The sequence below is a fragment of the Neoarius graeffei genome, chromosome 25 (assembly GCF_027579695.1).
Source record: "Neoarius graeffei isolate fNeoGra1 chromosome 25, fNeoGra1.pri, whole genome shotgun sequence".
In the NCBI taxonomy this organism is placed as follows: Eukaryota; Metazoa; Chordata; class Actinopteri; order Siluriformes; family Ariidae; genus Neoarius; species Neoarius graeffei.
In genome coordinates this window covers 58,084,364-58,108,808 of record NC_083593.1, presented here as the reverse complement: position 1 = coordinate 58,108,808, position 24,445 = coordinate 58,084,364, and the positions used below count along the sequence as shown (strand labels likewise).

The window sequence follows — 24,445 nt, the reverse complement described above, 5'->3', positions numbered from 1 at the left end:
TTTTGGGAAACTCAGCACAGATCTGTATTATATTCAATACCAATGTTCTAAACCTGATTAGAGATTATTCCGAGATCATTCCATGATTATTCCCTGTCTCTGGGTGTAGATGGTCTGGCAGAGAGTTATTTAAACAGCTTGGAGAGGACAGAGGACGGGCGGTACAGGGTGACGCTGGCGTACCCGCACTATTTCCCTCTGATGAAGAGATGTCACGTTCCAGAGACCAGGAGGAAGATGGAGGCGGCTTTTCACAGCAGGTGTAAAGAGGTGAGCGATGGAGTTACAGCACGACGTGTCGTCCCCCCCCCCCCCCCCGTCTCTGCTTGTAACCTGATCTGCTGCACTGTCCTGATCTGCTGCACTGTCCTGATCTGCTGCACTGTCCTGATCTGCTGCACTGTCCTGATCTGTATTACAGTGGCGGAGCCAGACACTTTTTCTAGGGGTGGCCAGACTGAGGCCATTGTTCACACAGGAGTGGCACATAAACTGATATCTTCTTGTTGTTATTTTTCTGTGTGGCAAGTCGCTGTAGGTCTCATGGTGTTTCTTGGTCACTCATTAATTTGGGCATCAGGCAGTGACTGACATAGAGAATTACATCATGAAGACCTGCATAATAAGCTTTTTAATGCATTACTAAGCTGATTTTAAAAAAAAAACCTTAAACAGTTGTGAAAATTGTGCCTTTTTAATTGGTGATAAAGCTCACACAATAATTAAATTTACACACACTAATATGTAATACACACACACACAGGGTTAGTCAAAATTATGTTAACACTTAAATGGTAGAAACCATTTATTCACAAAACATTCATCATATGTGCAAGCAGCGCTCGAAACTAACAGTGTCCCGACGTCCCGGGGACCATAAAAAATGTCATCGGGACACAAAATTATCATATCTGGAACAATCCCGGGACAATGGAAAAAAATAGATCTAGAAAAAAAGTTCTACATGGGGGAAATTGAGAGAGTGATGCAGTGCGCGGTGCAGTCACAATTGCAGGGCCTGAGCTGCACTCTGTGAATGAATGATTTGCGTTGAGGCGACAGGCCTGTGTGTGTGTGAGAGCAAGCAGCCCCTCCCCCACCCGCACGCTGCGCTGAGAGACACAGAAAGGGCAGTAATTGCTCAGAGCGCTCCCTCCAAACAACGGGGATTTACACGTAAACGGAAGGAGATAGTCACAAAATTCTTTCACATTGAGTGCCACAAGGCTCTCCTGAACACGATGTAATTTTTTTGTCTGTAGTGTAAAAATTGAGGTCACTAGAGCGAGTTAAAAACGAGTTTTTGCATGAGAAGTCTGAAAGTGAGGAGAGGACGGGCGCTCAGCCCCACAGACTGCCATTATAAACGCGGCTGCGCTGTGACTGCAAAATCAGAAAAGTCACTGTAAATAATGTAAATGATTTCTATGACTAAAGGTTACAATAAAAAAAAACTTGCATTACATTGCTTTGTTTGCACTTATATGATATGACACTTTTATCCAAAGTGACCTTTACAGTTTTTTACAGTGTTACAGCCCCTGTAGCAACGTTGGGGTCGGTGCCTTGCTCAAGGGCATTTCATCCATTGATGGTATGGCTGATGGCTTTCAAAACATCTCTGAATGGGGCAACAGGTATATTACATAAAAATGGATAACGGTAATGGTGAAAATGATAAGTTGGCCTTATATATGCCAACAGATATTCAAGGTATAAGTAGATGAAATGAACATAAAAGGGGTCTTATTTTCAACTAAAGTGTGCTGCAGATGTAGGGAGTTGAAACATTTTCTGAATGAGCTAGTTGGCCCCTTTAAATAAACGGGTATCTATTCATACAGTGAGATCGCCAAAGATTAATAAACTGAAAATGCAATAACTGTAATTTTGAAGTAGATGATGTATAGGACATGTGTCACTTGTGTTTTGTGACTTATTGTAAAAATGATATAAAGGGTTCAAAATCGCATAGTTACAAATGTAATAGTAACTTCATATGATAATATTAACCACTGGTTATTTCAGAGAGGAAAAAAATGGGGACACTATTGCTTCCATTCGGGACAATACAACACAGAATTCGGGACCACTGGGGGACACAAAGAAAAAAAGTTAATTTCAAGCCCTGTGTGCAAGATTTACAGGACGGTCTCAACCTGTTCAACACACAAAAACCAGTGAGCAACAGCACGAAAAATAATCCATTAGTGTTAATATAATTTTAACTAACCGATTTTTATATATATATATATATATATATATATATATATATATTACACACACATATACACCCTGGTGAAAATAAATGTGCTAAGTGTACTAAAATTTAGCATACTTTTGTGTACTTGAAGCCACACTAATCATTAATATACTTCAAGTGTGTTTATGATTAGTTAACTTGAGGCATGCTATTTTGGAACAACTAATTTTGTACTAAATATATTTTAACTGTAATTAAATTGTAGAAAAGTGCAACTTGAAGTGTATTTAGTGTACTTTTATGTGCTAAAGTGGAACAACTTAAAGTATATTTTGCATACTTTAAGTATATGACTTTATATGTACTAATATATGCTTAATTAGTACTTTTGTTTGTATTATAAGTACCTTAAAATTAGTACACTTTAGAAATTACACAACTTTCACTTAAATGTATGTGTATATATATAAAAAAATCTCCTTCTCACCCCCGGCGGGGGGGTGGTATCCATGTCATCCTCAAGCTTGGGTCCTCTACCAGAGGCCTGGGAGTTTGAGGGTTCTGCGCAGTATCTTCGATGCTCCTAGGACTGCGCTCTTCTGGACTGAGGCTTCAGATGTTGTTCCTGGGATTTGCTGGAGCCACTCTCCCAGTTTGGGGGTTACTGCCCCAAGTGCCCCCACTACCACGGGGACCACGCAACCCTTGACCTTCCACATCCGTTCCAGCTGCTCTTTCTTGATACTTCTCAAGTTTCTCATGTTCCTTCTTCCTGATGTTGGCGTCAGCTGGGATCGCCACATCTATCACCACCACCCTCTTCTGCTCTTTGTCCACCACCACTATGTCCGGTTGGTTAGCCAGGATCTGTTTGTCAGTCTGGAAGCTGAAGTCCCACAGAACCTTGGCCCTGTTGTTCTCAGCCACCTTCTGTGGTATGGCCCATTGGGACTTGGGTACTTCTATTCCATACTGGTTGCAGATGTTCCTGTATACTATCCCAGCCACTTGGTTGTGCCTCTCCATGTACGCTGATCCAGCTAGCATCTTACACCCTGCTACTATGTGCTGGACTGTTTCAGGGGCTTCTTTGCACAGTCTGCATCTTGGGTCTGATCTACTCTGGTAGATCCTGGCCTCTATGGCTCTTGTGCTGCCATGATTAGTGCCTCTGTGCTGTCTGTCAGTCCTGCATTATCCAGCCACTGGTAGGATTTCTTGATATCAGCCACTTCCTCTATCTGACAGTGGTACATGCCATGTAGGGGTTTGTCTCTCCAGGTTGTCTGTTCCTCCTCCTCCTCTGCACTCTCATCAGGGTTCTGCTGCCTGAGACATTCACTTAGCAGTTCATCCTTTGGGGCCATCTTTCTGATGTATTCTCGGATTTTCGATGTTTCATCCTGGACCGTGGTCTTGATGTTCACTAGCCCTCGGCCTCCCTCTTTCCGCTTAGTGTATAGTCTCAGGGTGCTGGACTTGGGGTGGAACCCTCCATGCATGGTGAGGAGCTTTCTAGTCTTGATATCTGTGGCTTCTATCTCCTCCTTTGGCCAGTTTATGATACCAGCGGGGTATCTGATGACTGGTAGTGCGTACATGTTGATGGCTCGGACCTTGTTCTTACCATTCAGCTGACTTTTCAGGACCTGCCTTACTCTCTGGAGGTATTTGGCTGTGATTGACTTCCTTGTGGCTTCTTCATGGTTTCCATTAGCCTGTGGGATGCCAAGGTACTTGTAGCTGTCTTGGATATCACCTATGTTGCCCTCTGGTAGGTCAATCCCCTCAGTCCAGATCATCTTGCCTCTCTTTGAGACCATCCGGCCACACTTGTCCAATCCGAATGACATCCCTATGTCATCGCTGTAGATCCGGGTGGTGTGGATCAGCGAGTCTATTTCTCGCTCGTTCCTGGCATACAGCTTGATGTCATCCATGTAGAGCAGGTGGCTGATTGTTGCCCCACTACAGAATCAGTACCCGTAGCCGCTCTTCGTGATGATCCGACTGAGGGGGTTCAGGCCTATGCAGAACAGCAGTGGTGATAGCGCATCTCCTTGGTATACAGTGGGGCAAAAAAGTATTTAGTCAGTCACCAATTGTGCAAGTTCTCCCACTTAAAAAGATGAGAGAGGCCTGTAATTTTCATCATAGGTATACTTCAACTATGAGAGACAAAATGAGAAAAAAAAAATCCAGAAAATCACACTGTCGGATTTTTAAAGAATTTATTTGCAAATTATGGTGGAAAATAAGTATTTGGTCAATAACAAAAGTTCATCTCAATACTTTGTTATATACCCTTTGTTGACAATGACAGAGGTCAAACATTTTCTGTAAGTCTTCACAAGGTTTTCACACACTGTTGCTGGTATTTTGGCCCATTCCTCCATGCAGATCTCCTCTAGAGCAGCGATGTTTTGGGGCTGTCGCTGGGCAACACGGACTTTCAACTCCCTCCAAAGATTTTCTATGGGGTTGAGATTTGGAGACTGGCTAGGCCACTCCAGGACCTTGAAATGCTTCTTACGAAGCCACTCCTTCATTGCCCGGGCGGTGTGTTTGGGATCATTGTCATGCTGAAAGACCCAGCCACATTTCATCTTCAATGCCCTTGCTGATGGAAGGAGGTTTTCACTCAAAATCTCATGATACATGGCCCCATTCATTCTTTCCTTTACATGGATCAGTCGTCCTGGTCCCTTTGCAGAAAAACAGCCCCAAAGCATGATGTTTCCTCCCCCATGCTTCACAGTAGGTATGGTGTTCTTTGGATGCAACTCGGCATTCTTTCTCCTCCAAACACGACAAGTTGAGTTTTTACCAAAAAGTTCTATTTTGGTTTCATCTGACCATATGACATTCTTCCAATCCTCTTCTGGATCATCCAAATGCTCTCTAGCAAACTTCAGACGGGCCTGGACATGTACTGGCTTAAGCAGGGAGACACGTCTGGCACTGCAGGATTTGAGTCCTCGGTGGCGTAGTGTGTTACTGATGGTAGCCTTTGTTACTTTGGTCCCAGCTCTCTGCAGGTCATTCACTAGGTCCCCCCGTGTGGTTCTGGGATTTTTGCTCACCGTTCTTGTGATCATTTTGACCCCACGGGGTGAGATCTTGCGTGGAGCCCCAGATCGAGGGAGATTATCAGTGGTCTTGTATGTCTTCCATTTTCTAATAATTGCTCCCACAGTTGATTTCTTCACACCAAGCTGCTTACCTATTGCAGATTCAGTCTTCCCAGCCTGGTGCAGGTCTACAATTTTGTTTCTGGTGTCCTTTGACAACTCTTTGGTCTTGGCTATAGTGGAGTTTGGAGTGTGACTGTTTGAGGTTGTGGACAGGTGTCTTTTATACTGATAATGAGTTCAAACAGGTGCCATTAATACAGGTAACGAGTGGAGGACAGAGGAGCCTCTTAAAGAAGAAGTTACAAGTCTGTGAGAGCCAGAAATCTTGCTTGTTTTTAGGTGACCAAATACTTATTTTACCAAGGAATTTACCAATTAATTCATTAAAAATCCTACAATGTGATTTCCTGGATTCTTTCCCCCCATTCTGTCTCTCATAGCTGAAGTGTACCTATGATGAAAATTACAGGCCTCTCTCATCTTTTTAAGTGGGAGAACTTGCACAATTGGTGGCTGACTAAATACTTTTTTGCCTCACTGTATGCCGCACTTGATGTTGACTTGGGCAATGGGTTTTGAGTTGGCCTCTAGGGTTGTCTTCCACATTTCCATTGAGTTCTGGATGAAGGTCCTTAGGTTCCTGTTGATCTTATACGGTTCCAGACATTCCAGTATCCATGTGTGTGGCATTGAGTCGTAGGCTTTCTTGTAGTCAATCCAGGCAGTGCACAGGTTGGTCTGTCTCTTCTTACAGTCTCGGGCAACTGTTCTATCGACCAGTAGCTGGTGCTTGGCTCCTTTCTGTGCCTCGCTCATCTATTGAGCCACATGCTTAATCATTTTTGCCACAATGATGCCTGACAGGGCCTTCCATGTTGTGCAGAGACAGGTATTTGGCCGGTAGTTGGATGGGATGGGTCCCTTCTGGGGGTCCTTCATGATTAGGACTGTCCTGCCTTGGGTTAGCCATTCTGGGTGGGTTCCATCCCTCAGCAGCTGGTTCATCTGTGCTGCTAGGCGTTCATGGAGTGCAGTTAGCTTCTTCAGCCAGTACGTATGGATCATATCGGGGCCTGGTGCTGTCCAGCTCTTCATCTTTGACACTCTTTCTTGGCCATTGAGATGGTTACTGGTTCTTGTTCTGGGAGGTTGTTCTTAGGTCCACTAACCATTAGGGCATCGGTGTTGTGTGATGCCTTTCTTTCCCATATGTCTTTCCAGTATTTTTCCACCTCAGCTCTTGGTGGGTTGTTGTTCCCCTGCCACTGAGAGATTTGGCTGGTTCAGTGGAGAACAGCTTGTTTATTCTTCTGGCCCTTTCTGTTGTTCAGCTAGCTCTCTCCGTGCTGCCTTTATCTTGGCCTCTAATCGTCTCTTCCATGGTGGATTCCATGATGGATGACATCAAGCTGTATGCCAGGAACGAGCGAGAAATAGACTCGCTGATCCACACCACCCGGATCTACAGCGATGACATAGGGATGTCATTCGGATTGGACAAGTGTGGCCGGATGGTCTCAAAGAGAGGCAAGATGATCTGGACTGAGGGGATTGACCTACCAGAGGGCAACATAGGTGATATCCAAGACAGCTACAAGTACCTTGGCATCCCACAGGCTAATGGAAACCATGAAGAAGCCACAAGGAAGTCAATCACAGCCAAATACTTCCAGAGAGTAAGGCAGGTCCTGAAAAGTCACACACATGGATACTGGAATGTCTGGAACTGTATAAGATCAACAGGAACCTAATCCTCTCTCTGGGATTGCTTGTATAGTAGCAACTGACGCAAACCTTGTTGACCCGGGCAACGTCTGAGCCAGTATGACTCTATCAGTTATGTCTTCACTCATTCCTGAGGTAGGCTGATATATCATGATCTTGCCTTGCCTTATTGGCTGATATATCATGATATCATATATCTTGCCTTACTGGATGATGTTTTGCCCCGACCGGGATTTGAACCCCGATCTCCTGCGTCGTAGTCAGTGAGCATTACCACTGTACCGTGGCACATTCCAGTTTTTTAGAATTCTGTCCGTGATGCAGAAAGAGGAAACTCTGAGGGTTAATCCAAAGAGGAGACAAGGGGATCAGGACACTTCGTCCAATGACTATTTTGTCCAAAGCCTTTTGCATACGCACTAGCAATTATTTTATTGAGAATTCCTTCTTTTTTGAACAAACAACCTGAAATATAAAATAACTGATAGTGCTTATGAAAAAGGCTTTGGACGAAATGACCTGTATTCGTACTCGATGGTCAGTAGAAGCGTCTTCTCTTCAGAAAAGCCTGACTTTTTTAAATAATATGGGTCAAAACCACACATTATCTATCTTCTCTTTGTATCAAATCTTCGCTCGATCGTTCAAATCGTGGTAATACTGAGAAAATTCAGTGTTGTTTACAGACACGCTTTCAGCAGCTGCCGTCCGAGTTGCTTTGTATCTCCACCATCATGGCGGACGCTCATGACGTAGCACATTTTGATCACCTGGTTGCAAGTCATCTTGTTCTTCTGTAATTGTGTTGGTGGTGGTTGATATTCAAGTTGTGTATTACCGCCACCTACTGTTTGGGAGAACTACTGGTTTGAGAGTGCGCTGTTGAATTGCGTCCGTATGGGAAGGACTGCAGACAGACATAGTTCCACAAAAAATTTGCTGACAAAGCAGTGTTGGGGGTGGCCAGAGATTAATTTAGGGTGGCCTTGGCCACCACTGGCCACCCCTTGGCTCTGCCCTTGCTGTATTCCATGAAACAAACTTATGAAATTGAGGTTTATGTATATAACAGTTTACTTCAGGCTCAGCCAGTTCCACAAATAAAACTCGAGAGAGTTTTTCATTTCCACTAATTAAAGGCAGTCTTTGGTAAGTGAGGTTCCTGCGCATCCACATGATGTCCAAGGCAGCTCTGATAATCAACACCAGGTAGGTAAGAATAGAAACGAACGAAAGTCACGTTTTTCGAAGTCTGAGCAGGAAATATTAATGAAAGTCTATGAAGACTAAAAAGATCTTATTTATAATTAAAAAAAGGGATCATTACAGTCATTAACAAAGCTCGTGAGGCTGCTGGGCAGAAAACGGCTGACAGGCTAAATGCATAAGAAAATAATTTCTGTAATTTATTCAAGTATTTATGTATTAAACAACTAACTATTGATTAACAGTTTTAAGAGTTTAAAGGTGATAGTTACAGAAAACATTTTCATTGTCATGTGTTTTATTTACAATAATAAGATACTTTTACCGCAACTTTGTAACGTTTGTAAAACAGTTAAAGACAATATGCAAATTTTTACAAAAATAATAAATCTATTAAGCCCTGTGATGACCTGGCGACTTGTCCAGGGTGAACCCCGCCTTCCGCCCGTAGTCAGCTGGGATAGGATCCAGCTCGCCTGCGACCCTGTAGAACAGGATAAAGCGGCTACAGATAATGAGATGAGATAAAGCTATTATTATAATTGTTAGAGTATTGAGAGAGAGAGAGAGAGAGAGAGCAGTATAATATTCTCAGCCCTACGGAACAACACACTGTAAGATGTGACACGGCTCGTCCAATCGCATTCATCAAGTTAAACTCCGCTTCACATCTCGCCTGACATGGAGCAGATTTGTCCAAAAGCACATGTTACCATAGTAACGAGGCAGGGCTTCAGGTTTGTTGAAATGTGCCTGGTTTATGAGGTGAGCTTGCTTCATGGAATATCCCCCCGATCTGTTTCACTGACCAAATCTGCTTAATATCCTGGGCTGAGTTTCCCAAAAGCATGACAGAAGATCATGAGGGAGAGCATGTTCGGTGTGGTGATCACTCACCCTACTGTTAAAACGATGATCTTTGTACTGCGATGATTTTGAGAAACTCATTCCTGATCTATGTCACTAACCTGCTTTATTTATTTTTAAACATGCATTAACCTGCTGAGGTGTGATGTCACACATGACATTAAAGATCTTACATTATTTCTAAACAAAATGCATAAATACTTCTGGATGACTTGGTGGCGTACTGTATTACTGTAAAATAAGAAAAAATAATATAAAAATAAATAATAAATGAATAAATCCTTGTCAGTGGCAGACTCCAAACCTTCTGAATGACTCCAGTAAAATAAAAAGCAATAAAACGAGATGTTTACAGGTGAGGGTTAGAATAATCTGTGAACAGGAGCCGAAGAGCAGCTCCATGGAGTCTGATTCCCGATTAAAGTCTGTCCTGGTTCCACAGCAGAAGGTTATAAGATGAGCTTTTGGGTTTTTTTTATTGGCAGGTGAATACAGAAATCCTCGAACAGCTGATCGAGTTGCGTGCGAAGGCGGCGAAGCTGCTGGGCTTTAGCAGTCATGCTAACTATGTGCTGGAGATGAACATGGCCAAGAACTCCAGCAGCGTGTCCCGCTTCCTGGGTGAGCGATTAATCACACCAGGCAGTGAGTGTTTGTTTAGAGATGATGAAGAAAAGTTTATACACCCTCACGTAGTCAGGGTTTCACACTCCAGATGTTCTTCAATTATCACACGCAGCACACAAGGCTCCAGGCAGTGCTTCATTTAAATCCGATCTAAAAACGCGACATCAGTGTTTCTTTTTACGTTAGGATGTGAGCGAGAGCACACACTGAGTAACATCTTCACTTTCTCCAGATGAGTTGTATGAGAAGCTGAAGCCGGTGGGTCAGAAGGAGCGTCAGTACCTCCTCTCACTCAAACAGGCGGAGTGCCAGAGGCGGGGCCTGGACTTTGATGGACGGCTGCACGCATGGGATCTGCTGTACTACATGAACCAGGTGGAGCAGGTGAAGTTTGCGGTGGATAAGGACAAGCTGATTGAGTATTTCCCTCTGGAGGTGGTGACTGAGGGTCTGCTGGGGATCTACCAGGACCTCCTGGGGCTCCGCTTCCACCAAATCCAAAACCCTCACGTGTGGCACGAGAGTGTGAAGCTCTACACTGTACTCAACTCCACCACAGGCGAGGAGATCGGACGCTTTTATCTGGACCTGCATCCCAGGTGCGAGCCATAAAGCGTGAAGTGTGAGATACTGCACAACACCCTGCGTTTCATTTTTCATTTCAGATTTATTCATGAGATTTAATTTAGAATATCAACCTTCAGCTGTGTGTTTTTTCATTTTCTTCTTTCTCCATGTGCTTTTTCCCAACTCCTTATGAGTTTTGTAAAGATTAGAACTGTAAAAATACTGTTTTTTTTTTCCTTGTGTAATTTATTAATTTTCTGTAAAGATGCGCTTGTCCTGTTTCACTGATTTGATTTAATCGTGGTTCTTGTTCTGTTCCTCAGAGAAGGGAAGTACGGCCACGCAGCGTGTTTTGGCCTGCAGCCTGGGTGTCTCGGTCCGGACGGGAAGCGTACAATCCCGGTGGCAGCCATGGTGGCCAACTTCACCAAACCCTCACGTAACTGGCCATCTCTGCTGCAGCACCATGAAGTGGAGACCTTCTTCCATGAGTTTGGTCACGTGATGCACGAGCTGTGCTCCAGGGTGTGTCCCGTTATTATGATAAATCATCTTCGGCGTTTCTGGAAATGTCAGTGTGTTCTGAAGTCCTGATGCTCTGATGGGGGGTGTGTGTGTGTGTGTGTGTGTGTTCAGACTCGCTATGCGGAGTTCAGCGGCACGCTGGTGGAGACGGACTTTGTGGAGGTTCCCTCTCAGATGCTGGAGAACTGGGTGTGGGAGAAGGAGCCACTCAGGAGGATGTCTCGCCACTACATTGACGGCAGCTCCATCCCCGACAGCCTGCTGGATAAACTCATTGTCTCCAGAGTGGCTAACACTGGTCCGAGATCAACACACACACACACACACACACACACAGCTGTACATTACACTTCGAGTGGAAAACACCGTCAGCTACTGAAAACTTTTTTGAATATCTTAATCATGTGTGAGGTTTCCTGCGTACTTACAATCAGTCCATGGTGTGTGTGTGTGTGCGCGCAGGTCTGATGAACCTCAGACAGATCATGCTCAGTAAATTGGACCAGGCGCTCCACACCAAGTCTTCTGCTGACACTGTGGCCGAGTTCTCCAAACACTGCAAGGAGATCCTGGGAATCCCAGCAACACCAGGTAATAAACTCACACCCACCTGATGCTGCAGTACAGCTCGAACATGTACGTACGTGTGTGTGTGTTTTGAAGATGCGTAACAAATGAAGTGAACATATAAATGCAGAAATGGGATTAGGGTAATTAAATTAATAATAATGAAATCTAAAATAAAATGAAACTATGAAGCCCAGAACAGAGAAAATACTTTCAATCAAATGTGAAATTTAAAAGAAATGTTTTGCTTTTAAAACGCGTGATGTTCTTTCCCTGTGAGGAGTGTTTAGTTTTATCTGTTTAGATTTTTATTGCGACTTTGATCCTCAGAGAGCTTCATGAACCTGATTCATATCGGTTCTCTGTGACTGAGGGTTTTTTTTAAAGATATTTTTTGGGCTTTTTTCACCTTTATTGGATAGGACAGTGTAGAGACAGGAAATGAGCGGGAGAGAGAGACGGGGAGGGATCGGGAAATGACCTCGGGTCGGAATCGAACCCAGGTCCCCAGATTTATGGTACGGCGCCTTATCCACCTGAGCCGTGATGCCCCCTGTGACTGAATTTTATTAGAAAAGTGTTTATTGTTAAAATTCTTGAGCAAGTGTCCTCTGTAAGAAATTGTCCATCTCTTTTATTTTTATTGCGCAGGGACGAACATGATGGCGAGTTTCAGTCACCTGACCGGAGGTTATGATGGTCAGTATTACAGCTACCTTTGGAGTGAAGTTTACTCCATGGACATGTTCTTCAGCCACTTCAGAACCAAGGGGATCATCAACCCTGAGGTGAACGACAACTACACACACACACACAACACAGAGCACAATACACACACATTTTTATAAATTAATGTTATTATTCATTGTTGAACTAATTAAATTAAAGCTGGTTGTTGATGTACTTTTCACTGACTCTGGAAAAGGAATTAGAAAATAATTTATCATGTTCAGATCACTCAGCCCTGCTGAAGACTTAATTCATGATGTTAGATTAGATACAATCAGTGGGAAAGGTGTCTTAATACCAGAGTCTGTAGGTCCTGAAGCCCGTCGTGTGTGTGTGTGTGTGTGTGTGTGTAGGTAGGTAAGGAGTACAGGAGAGTGGTTCTGGAGGCTGGCGGCTCGGTGGATGGGGTGGAGATACTGAAAAGGTTTTTGGGTCGTGAGCCACGTCAGGACGCCTTCTTTCAGTGTAAAGGCCTCGCAAATCAGAGTAATATTTACAATTAATATTTATTATAATATCACAATTTTATATTATTGTTATTATGATATTTTCTGAATTGAGTTTCTGAGAAGGAAATGAAGCACCATAGGGTTTAATGCTAAACCATTTTGGTTTCACATCTCATTGTGTTCCTTTATTGTTGGACTGAAATTAATCTTTATCCCTCTTTGAGGATTCAGTAAGGTGTTGTGTCTTGGGTGTATGAAATCTATAAATATACAGATTAAATCTTCCATACGTGTCAAGCTGTGCTCTTTATAAAAGACAATGAGGACTGGAATAATCACGTGTCAGAAAATCACTGTGAGTAACAAAAGGGTCAGGTCCAGAATTACTGGCACCCTTTATGAAAATAAGTGAAATTGATTGTTTAAAAAAAAAAACTTTACACACAATAATCTGAAGTTGTTTGTCTTGACCCTCAATATCCACAAGGACACAAATAAATAAGCGAACACTTGTACAGTTTCTTCAGCCTGAGAAAAACCAACGAGCTTCAGCACAGACGGCTGTTACACAAATCATATAAAGGATAAGAGGACTATATGAGCAGGGACATAGATCGTTACATACAATCAGGGACAGGGCAGAACTGTTTAAAACATCTGGAACAGTCGAGTACTGAGGAAGATGGTGAAGGAGGTGACGATACTAAAGAGCACAGGTTCACAGACTCAGATTCATTTCTGAGGTCATATTTCTCAGGATATTACAGCTAGATTTATTAACATGTTGAAATTTGTGATCAGTTCTGTTAGCTTTGCAAAACACACATTTACAATGGCAAATTTACAAAAGGTCCTGAGAAAAATGCACTTCAAGATAGATAGATAGATAGAGAGTTAGTTATCTGTTAAATAAATAAAAAGACATACATGTCTCTCACCAGCAACTGTGCATTTTAGTTATCTGAATATTTTAATTCATTTAGAAATTACCTCAATTACAAGTTAAATTAAAGCCGCAAGCGGCCTCGACGGGCCCTCGCGCCAGCGGCCAAGGGGGGCGGGGGCATGCGTCCCCGCGAAATACCTTCCACAGCTTCTTCGGCAAGAGACATTACTCCCACAATGGCGACAAAGCACAGAATTGGACACATGGCAACAATAGGGTCTCGCACTGTACGGTGCTCGGGGGGGGCTATAGAGGCCCTGAGGCCCGCCTGGATCTGGGCTTCTGGTTCTCAGTAGCGGTGGCAGTCTAAGAAAAAGGAGCCAAATTTCGTGCGTTGTCGACCATGGCAAGCGCCCCAATAAGGGTCTTGTAAAGAGTTTGCCTGCCAAGTTTGACAAATCAGAAGCTGCAATATCATTTTTGCCATAACCAGCACCCCCAGGGGCGAAAGTGCACAAAATTTGGCGTATATGTCAGGTGAGCTATGAAGAGTTTGCGTATGAAGTTTGATGACAATTGAGTAAATAGAAGATGAGATATAGATTTTTCATCTCATCTCATTATCTCTAGCCGCTTTATCCTTCTACAGGGTTGAAGGCGAGCTGGAGCCTATCCCAGCTGACTACGGGCGAAAGGCGGGGTACACCCTGGACAAGTCGCCAGGTCATCACAGGGCTGACACATAGACACAGACAACCATTCACACTCACATTCACACCTACGCTCAATTTAGAGTCACCAGTTAACCTAACCTGCATGTCTTTGGACTGTGGGGGAAACCGGAGCACCCGGAGGAAACCCACGCGGACACGGGGAGAACATGCAAACTCCACACAGAAAGGCCCTCGCCGGCCCCGGGGCTCGAACCCAGGACCTTCTTGCTGTGAGGCGACAGCGCTAACCACTACACCACCGTGCCGCCCATATAGATTTTTGAAGAATAAATTTTTTGGTTTTTCCCATGTCAGTAGGTGGCGCTATGCTGTACATGAGCGATTATGAGTTGGAAAAATAAGTGTCTACAACAGCAACGTACTATCACAAGGAAGTGGTGTGAAGGAAAAGCATTATGGAATTATTTACCGAAAACCCGTTTTGGAGCAATTGCGTCGGCCAAAAACAGCGCCCCCCATGGACGAAAATTTCCAAAATGTGGTATACATGTCATGGGAGGTAGTAAGAGGGTGGCCGTGAAGTTTGACCAAATTTGAGGAAAGATTGGATTTTTTGCCCAAAAATAGCGCCCCCAGTGGCGAAATATCACAGAAATTGGGTAACATGTCAGAAGCCCAATGAGTGATGTGCGTGTGAAGTATGAGCAGTGTTGAGCAATTAGAAGATTTGTTATGAATTTTTTAGCATGTAAAATTTTGAAGTGAAAATTGATTGCCGTATAACTTCTGAACGGTTTATCCTACGTGAAACGTATTTAGTAACTTTTGTCAGCCATGTCTGTAGATGATGTGTATCAATTTTGGTGACATTCCTATGAACGGTCTAGGAGGAGTTGCGCCGTCGTCGTGGCCATGCATTTCGCACAAAAGTGAAATTACCTCACTTCCTGTTGGGCGTGGCTAATGCATTGGCATTACATTTTTGTCCGGCTTAGTGAGATACATATGCGTACCAAATGGCATGCCACTACTACAAACTACACGGCACCCAGGCACCTTAATGCGGGAGACCAAAATCACAACGACTTAGGGGGCGCTATAGAGGCCCTGAGCCCCGGCCAAGTTTGGGCTTTTGGTTCTGAGTAGCGGTGGCAATTCTCGGAACTGGTGCCAAATTTGGTGCGTTTTCGCCCATGGCAAGCGCCCCGAAAATGGCCCAACAGCGGAGAAAAATAAAGAAGAAGAAGAAGAAGAAGACGGAAGAATAATAATAGTGAACTCTTACAAGAACAATAGGGCCTTCGCCCATAGGGCTCGGGCCCTAATTAAAATAGCTGTAAAACAGATGTTATTGAATTGATTTATATTTCCCAGTGCATGGTAAGCTCCGTCATTAATGAGTGGTGTTGAGTCGGAGTGTAAATGGGCTTTAGAGCAGATGAGGCAGTTTGATGTGATAAATGTCCCGCACTCCGCCCTCAGGAGCCTCGCGCGCACCAGCAGCGCAATTGAGGTATTTCACCTGACGTCACAGGGTCACATGACGCCCCGGTGTCCGCCATTTTGAAGGTCAAGCTAGCTAATGTCAACAACATACAGTAGTAGCTGGTATGTTACTGTAGCAATGTTTACGTTCAGTCATTTGGATGACTGTTAAAACCTTTCAGTCTCAAGTTTTTCCTTTACTGGATTTACTAGTTTACTGTAATTATGATCCGGCAGCTATTTACACCGGATCCAGTGTAAATAGCTGCCGGAGCGCGCGCCGGCTTGCTCCCCCTCAAATTAAGCAGCGCGCTCCGGCTTGCTCCCGGAGTGCTCCGGCCGAGGTTCCGGAGTGCGCTGCTTAATTTGAGGGGGAGCAAGCCGGCGCGCGCTCCGGCAGCTATTTACACTGGATCCGGTGTAAATAGCTGCCGGATCATAATTACAGTAAACTAGTAAATCCAGTAAAGGAAAAACTTGAGACTGAAAGGTTTTAACAGTCATCCAAATGACTGAACGTAAACATTGCTACAGTAACATACCAGCTACGATGTTGTTGACATTAGCTAGTGCTAACAGCTAGTTGCTAATACACTGCTACAACTACACCGACCCTAATAATACAGTTCTTGGTCACTGCCTGGTAACAGCAAATTCATAACGGGCCACGTCTCAACAGACTAAGAAGTTATTTCAATGACATTTAATAGCATTTTGTTTATCCTGAGGACCGAAAGTAAATGAAAATGTGAACAAACCTTAGCTGTAATAAGATGGCGACCACCGGCTCCAGGGACGACCCGCTGATGTAGGCATGTTACCCAGCCTGACACAAAATATTTGTAGGCATCCAAACTCTTATACGCTTTCAGATCAATACCTGTGTATGGCGATGGGTTTTTAACCACATAGGCAGGGTGCGATTTGTCAAAAAACCAGAAGGGGGGATGTTTTTTTTTAAAATCATGAAACGTCACAAAATTAAGGTAACAATAGGCTAACAGCTCAATAACATCCGATGATATCAAATGAATAACACTAAATGAAAACGAACACTAAACCAGAGATAGTAAATTCATCTTCCTATCTCTCTGACTAAATACACGAACACTAACACAACAAAGTTCGCATTGCTTGTCGCGTTGCTGTGATGTTTCTCTCCCTCCGGATTAAATGGACAGTGACTCGAAAATCACTAAAATACATGAATACTAAATGAACAGTTTGCTCTGATGGCGCAGTTCACATTGTGCGCAGCTTTCCGATTTAAACTGTTTTTTTCTCATCCTTATACTTCCTGTTTCATGGACTGTAACGGATTTGCTTATTTAGTAATTTTAATACAGAATTTACTTTGAAATTATAATCAGACACTCCAACGTCCTCCCTAAAAAAAAAAATCGGCCGTGAAAAAGGCGGCATCCGCCAAAAGGCACGCTGTTTGCATCCCTGCATAGAACGCAAAGATATTGTTATTATCTACAATGTATCTATTTGCTGGGGACGTTCGTGAACATCAAAGCTGCCACTTCGGGTCATTTTGAAAGTGAGTGCAATGTAGACCATAGAAAACTGTGTAACAACATGCCTGTCATGTCAACTTTTTTTTTTGGTTTGTTTTATTGACAGGGTTGTCCCCGAGGATTTTTTTCAGCAGAGATAAAAACCAGAGGGGGGGATGATCCCCACCATCCCCCCCAGCAAATCGCACCCAGGACATGGGTATACCTATCATGTGGGCCGAAGTCAGGTAAAGACGAGGGCTTCGTGTACTTCCGTACGTCAGTGAACAATCCTGGTGGAAGCAGGTAAACATCGTTCTCTAAGCCTGCTAACCTCAATTTTTGCAAATACCTCTCCCTCTGCTCGCCCTGTAAATGCCCTACGTCGCTGGATAGTGAAGGTGTTTTCTGCATCTCACTCCTTTTTCTTTTATGTTTTTCGTTTGTCGCCTTCCTCGCATTCAAACTGATTCGAGCCGTGACGTCCAAAATGGCAGCCTAACGATGCATCACATGACTTGGTCACGTGGGTGAAAAACCTCAATATTTGCACCGCACACTTCACAAGGCGGAAACCTGTGAGCGCGGGGACTTTTATTTTGGAAGCCGGTGGTCCAGCGGCCATTTCTACAAGACTTTTTGGGTGTCGGGCTGTAGAAATCGCTGATGTGACGGAATATGGGTCTGCTGTTCCAAGGCCGACATTTGGACACTTTTCCATGTCTCTCAGTCTGCATTCATCTCATTTTCTTGTATATCCGTGAAAATTAAACCCCAGACACGCAGCACCCGCCGCCTTTCGCCCAAAATGGCCGCCGCGCTGTTACCGTGTTTAGATCGGTCACGTGCTCACCTTCTGACCAATCAGGATCCAGAACTCAGCAGCGCTGTCTTGCATCCAGCTCTTGATCTGTCACAGATTTATATTAAATAATGCTGCATTCCACTAAATGGCGTAACTCGTATTTACCTCCCTGGACCTCCGGCCAGGTAAAAAATAAATCAAATAAAAACTCAACTTGTTATTCCTGTTCAGGAAACCAAGACCGTCTCCGCAACCCCGAGTTCAGGAAGTGACGTCAAATCAAAATGGCCGCTCGCAGCAAGAACAGTAAACACATCAGCACTTATTAGCTTTAAATGAGTTATACTGTGTATATACTGCAAATATTAGCTTTAGAACAATCAGCATACAGACATATTCACTCGTTAAATCTATTACACTGACTTTACTGTCACTATTCTGAGGAAAATATACACCAGTTAGCTGCTAGCTTGTTGCTAACGGAAGAAGAGAATGGAGGCGCCGAACGCAGCATTAATCTCCAGAGATGCAACTCCCAAACCTGACCACAAGATGGCAGTGTCTGATTAGTCGAGAACACCTTAAATCCTTTCTGTACAGACATTTTATTTCGTTCTGTTCTTTTTCATTACTTATAAATAATAAAGCCGTTATTATCCCAACCTGATATTATGTATGAACTATAATTACAGTTAAACTCCTATTCACTCAGCTATTCTCTTTCCATTTTTTTCACAGCTGTGAATTGTACTCTTAAATAATTACAGTTTATAAGTTCAACCCTTTATTAAAACTGCTCAAAATAAAGGAAAGTGAAGAGAGTCCAGATCCTGAGTCAGTTGAGGAAGTGGACAGAGTCACCAGAGATGTTCATTTTCATCTCACATTAATTACTCTCCAGTTTGAAGGGAGTTTAGGATGCTGTCGTTATTGTATTGTGTTTAGAAAAGTTCTATCTGAAGGTCCGAGTGCAGTCTAAATGTCATGTAGGCCTTATTCGTGGAAGTTAGAGGTAAAAACCTGTCCATAGTTTAATGCTTTCGTCATGAAGGTCATCTGATCATGCCTTCAAATGACAATAACAGCAATACTGTGTAGTTACATGCAGTGGAAATGATGTACTTTACCCTGGCATGTCTATTCCTGTTTCTCTAGCACTTTCTAAACAATATCAACTTCCTGTTCCCATTAACTGCTTCCTCCAATTTCTTCTTCCTCATTTAAACGATTTTAAACCCCTGTGTGGCATTAAGGGCGTAGTCGAGCGCTGGTTTGTGAATGGAGGGCGAGGCCAGGGAAGGTGAGTGACAAGTGATTACATCTGTGTAGTATTAATGTGTGTGTGTGTGTGTGTGTGTTGCAGTGACAGCTGAGGGTATATATGGTGGGAGGATACAGAGAAGAAGAAGGCTTCTCTGTGTGCCATCGTGTGTGGTTGTTCGCGTGCATATGTAATTAAGCTGAAAAGAAAAAATAAATAAAGTATTTGGAATTCACCCACCTGTCACAGTGCTTCAGTGTTCTGCTCCACTGCAGGGACTGTTACGCTGGTGCCGAAACCCGGGACTCTGAAGTGGACCACCGACATGGAGTCCTCCCCATTTAAAGACCTTGCTCATGCCTTCGCCACTACCCAACAGAGCCAGCACCAGATACTGGTGGCACTGCGCAACAAACAGGAGCAGAGCTTCGAAACACTGCTACAGGCCTAGAAAGAGGATCGCCAGGTGTTCCAGAACCTGCTTGCGTCAGCAAGTACCGCAGCCGTAGTGTCAGCTGGTGTCCCCCGCGTCACATTGACGAAGATGGGGCCCCATGACAACCCGGAGGCCTTCCTTGCACTCTTCGAGCAAGCCGCAGACACTGCAAAAAATGATATCTTAGCAAGTGAAAATATCTTGAAAATAGATGAAACGATCTAGCATTTCTTATTAGAAGAAAACAAGGCACCAATTTTGAGATTATTAAACCTAGTTCTAGATTGCAACCAATTTATTCTAAGATGTCTTATCAAGTGTAATTATCTTACTGCACTGGCAGATTATTTCACTTGATTATAGTCTAAATGTTCTCAAATTTATTATGTTTTTCCTTATATTAGGATGGCTAGTTTTTGCAGTGGAGGCGTGGGGGTGACCGGTTGAGCAGCAAGCGGTACGCCTACTGCTGTTCCTGACCGGGGAAGCGCAGCTCTCCACACAACAGCTTCCCCTGGACAGAAGGCTGGAGTAGCCTACCTTGAACTGAGCCATCCTGCAGCATGTTGGCCACACCCCCGAGCAGCATTGGCAGCACTTCCGCGTGCAGACTTTGGAGGAGGTCAGCTGGCCGGCCCTTTGCGTTTGGCGAGCAGCTCTGGGATGCCTGTCAGTGGAAGCTGAGGGCAAAAGATCGTAACACCGAGAGGACCATCGATGCAGTGGTACTGGAACAATTCATCACTTGGCTGCGGGGAGGAACAGCGGAGTGGGTTCAGTGCCACCGCCCAGTGTCACCCGGCATTGCTGCCACCAATCATGCCATTGCCCTGGCAGAGGACCATCTGGCAGCGGTTCCGGTGGCAGCCAGGCATCCTGCCTCTTCTCTCTCACTCTCACACACACACACACACACACACACACACACACTTTCCCTCTCTCCCCCTCCTTATCCCTGCACCACGGAAGTGGAGGCCAACCCCCTGCAGTCAGCTCATCAGCTAACCCTTTGACGCGTACCTGATGCCTCGCATTGACGAATTGCTCGATTGGTTAGGCGCTGCTTGTTTTTATTCGACACTGGATTTAACAAAGGGATATTGGCAGATCTGCTTGACTCTTCTATCCTGTGAAAAAAATAGCCTTTTCCATCCCATTCGGTTTACACCAACTTGTCACCCTTCCATTCAGGTTATTTGGGACCTCGGTGACATTCCAGTGGCTCATGGACAAAGTCCTGCACCCACATGCTGTGTATGCTGCGGCCTACCTAGATGACATCATCTCATATAGTAATTATTAGCTGCCACACATGAAACATCTTAGGGTGGATCTAGAGTTGTTGAGGTGCGCAGGGCTCACAGCTAACCCAGAGAAGTGTGCAGTTGGGTGGGAGGAAGTGTGATACCTGGGCTTCCACTTGGGTCATGGACAGGTGCATCCCCAACTTGACAAGACCGCAGCCATTGCAACCTGTCTGAGGCCCAAGACCAAAAATGGGGTGTGGCAGTTCCTAGCGCTGGCTGCTATCGTAGGTTTGTGCATAACTATTCAGACATCGCCAGCCCACTGACTGATCTCACTAAAAAGGGGGCACCAGCAGGGCTCTACATTAACTTTTGAAACCACTTGTCCTGTTGGGCAAGTTGAAAGGAAATTTACTTGTCCGAAGAAATATTTGAGAAAACCCCCCACAAATAAACTATTTGTAACCCAACAATCTTTATGGCATTTGTTTCCGAATTCACAACATATGCATAATATCTCTGAATCAAAAGTAATCAATACTTGATATACTGAGGCAAAAGTTTAAAATATAGTAAAACAGACTGATTGATACCATAATTCACCAATTATTCTGCTGAAGTTCAGAAGCAATATATTCCAATAGAATAGAAATTATGAACATAAAATTAAGAACAAAATGACTATACTATGAGATCCAGAAACACTAACCATTATATACACACAGATCAGCACTCTGCAGTTCAGCAACAAATATCACAAAAACTAACATGATCATAAAATTTATGACTTGATGAGATATCACTAGTTTGGACAAGAGAAACAAATAACAACAATGCTACAAATAAAAACAACTGATAACAAAATTGACTGATTAATACTGTAAATCACTGATTATTATACACTGAAATCGAGTTATCAAATGACAAGATAATATATCTTAACCTCCACACCTCTACTGACTCACAGATGAATGGATACGAATACAGTTTCTATTCATCTTCATCTATCAACCCTTGAGTTCTGCGTGTTCGGACCCCACCCTGAAGCCAACTTCAGGAGGGACATTTTCTAGTATTTTCTGGTATTTCATAGATAACTTTCCCCACTCCTCCCTCACTCCCTGTCAGTCCACACACATGCAGGCGCACATTCCCCGCCACACACGCTCGGATATATAATGAACACCATCAACAACAATTCAAAGATTTGGAAATTACCACACACTCAACGTAAATATACAGTTGAATAATGATCCCGCCAACAGAAATGTCAACAAATCCACGTGTATGACACGATTATAAACGACCGTTTACTTTTCAGCTCAAATACACGAAGCGGTATTGAGGTATTTCACCCACGTGACCAAGTCACGTGACGCAGCCATTTTGGACGGCACGCTTAAGTCCTTCAGTGCAAGGCGGTATGAGATGGTGGAGACCTTTGCACATTTTAACAAGAAAGTAAGTTGTGATTCGTGTTAAATTGGATCTGTCTTTTATCACAAACACTGTACCCAGCCTTGGTATGGAGCCCTGTTTATTTATTTCTGTGTCCCGTTTCTTTCTAGCCTCTGTTATTGCGTTTTATGTCTGATGTCTGCTACATGCAACCCTAGACAAATTAACACTGCCTTGTTTCACTGCTCAGATGGGTTAACAAACACTGACCCATTTACTTTTTGCTATATATTTTATCAAAATTACGTTAACTGATAAACTAACCTGAAATGAAATGATCACTGCAAAGTCTGGAGTACTCTGTTGGCTCCCAATCCTGTCTCTTCACAGCTGCAGTCCATTTGGCCCTCTTGTCTGGGTCAGTAGGAAACCGGTAGTGATGTGTCGGTCGCGAACGATCCGGTTCAAAGAGCCGGCTCTTTGAAGTGAACGACGGGAGCCGGCTCTTCGGTGGGAGCCGAGTTGGGGAGCCGAATTAGTTTTTTGTCCTTAGGTGCCTCAGAGAGAGAGAGAGACTTTCACAAAAAAAGTTGCTGTCCGATTGCGTCTTTGTGTTGTCTATTACCATTCAAAGGAAAAAAAGTAGCATGGTGTACGCCTCCTTTTTTTGGTTGGGGGGGTTGATGTCATTCACAGCTGCGAAAATACGAAAATTGGTGTAATGCTTAAAGCTGTGGAGCGCAGGGGAGAGGAGTCTGTGAGGCACCTGAGGAGGGGAAAATCAGCTGTGTATTTTATATTGGTAATATAACACAGTTTTGCATTATGTTTGTGAGAAAATAATTTATTAATTGGTAAGTAAGTTTTATTTCTATAGCTAGAACATTGTTACACTGCTATACTTTTACAAAGCTTTACAATGGCTACAAAAACTAAAAAATAAAATGGAAAACATCCTATTGATAAAATATAAATAATGTAATTAATTAACTAGTTAATTGCAGCAATTAAATCAAAAATAAAATCTCAGGAGCCGTTTCGGAGCCGAAAGAGCCGGCTCCTTATAGTAAGAAGAGCCAAAAGAGCCGAAATTCCCATCACTAGAAACCGGTAAAAGGAGCGTCCTGCACGCTGTCCCTGTCTGTTGTGGCAGCCCACAGCACAACAAGCAAACACCATGGTTATTTATAGAGTGCTTACTGACAAATTAATCTATTCTAGGTGTCTGTAACACGTTTTTTTTTCAAGCCGGTTCTCCCTCTCTGTCTGCAGCGTTAGTATGTAGCTTGACGTTCAAAATGGCGGACATCGGGGCGTCACGTGACCCTGTGACATCAGGTGAAATACCTCAATTGGCCGGTTTCGCAAGTGGAGTATTGCGCATGCGCACATCGCTCTTTCCGAAGAGAAACATCCGGCGATTCATCAAAACAATATGTCGAGTGAGATGCTTCGGAAATCATGTGAATAAACTGATAAATTTGATACGTAACCCGAATATCGGTGTATTTTGGCACTTGTCCGATTGGACAAGTAACTGAGACGATGAACTTGTCCGACATAAAGGATCACTTGTCCCGGACAAGCGTTAATGTCGAGCCCTGACCAGGTCCGATCCAGTGGATAGAGTCGTGCCAACGGGCTTTCATCCAGGTAAAGGCTGCACTGTGTGGGGGGCCACTATTACACTCCCCTGACTTCTCTCTCCCTTTTATTTTACAGACTGACGCATCAGACAGAGGGCTGGGGGCCGTTTTGTCCCAGATGGTGGAGGGGGAGGAGCACCTGGTGCTGTACATTAGTCGTAAACTCTCGGTGTGAGAGAATAAGTACAGCACTATTGAGAAGGCGTGTCTGACCATCAAGTGGGCAGTCCTCACCCTCTGGTATTACCTGCTGGGGCACTCCTTCACCTTCTATTTGGATCACGCCCCGCTCCAGTGGCTCCCCTGCATGAAGGATGCCAACGCACAGATCACCCGTTGGTCTCTAGCTTTGCAGCCCTTCAAGTTCAAGGTGGTCCACAGGCCGTGGGCATAGATGATGGTGGCTGATTACCTCTCCCACTGGTGGGGGGAGTCAGCTGCAGGTTGGATGGCTCCCTGACCTGAGTCAGGCGGTGGGGGTATGTAGCATTGGAGGTGTGGTCGAG

General features: G+C 44.0%; 1 protein-coding gene across 5 annotated transcripts in view; it reads left to right on the top strand.

Annotated features, from left to right (window-relative positions):
• nln (neurolysin (metallopeptidase M3 family)) overlaps window positions 1-21,368 on the top strand; it is a 32,217-nt gene extending 10,849 nt beyond the window's left edge. Inside the window, exons 6-15 of one of the 5 annotated variants that reach the window (XR_009651568.1) lie at window positions 110-270; window positions 9,621-9,756; window positions 9,995-10,361; window positions 10,653-10,854; window positions 10,966-11,152; window positions 11,317-11,445; window positions 12,073-12,209; window positions 12,504-12,636; window positions 17,274-17,452; window positions 20,053-21,368. Coding sequence is in view for 1 of the 5 variants with exons in the window: in XM_060909033.1 (XP_060765016.1) it covers window positions 110-270; window positions 9,621-9,756; window positions 9,995-10,361; window positions 10,653-10,854; window positions 10,966-11,152; window positions 11,317-11,445; window positions 12,073-12,209; window positions 12,504-12,636; window positions 17,274-17,326 (1,505 nt within the window). In the remaining 4 variants the exon portion in view is untranslated. Of the gene's footprint in view, window positions 1-109; window positions 271-9,620; window positions 9,757-9,994; window positions 10,362-10,652; window positions 10,855-10,965; window positions 11,153-11,316; window positions 11,446-12,072; window positions 12,210-12,503; window positions 12,637-17,273 lie in introns of all 5 variants that reach the window. The other 4 variants (XR_009651567.1, XR_009651566.1, XR_009651565.1 and 1 more) reach the window with 4 other exon arrangements.
• The last annotated feature ends 3,077 nt before the right edge of the window (window positions 21,369-24,445 follow it).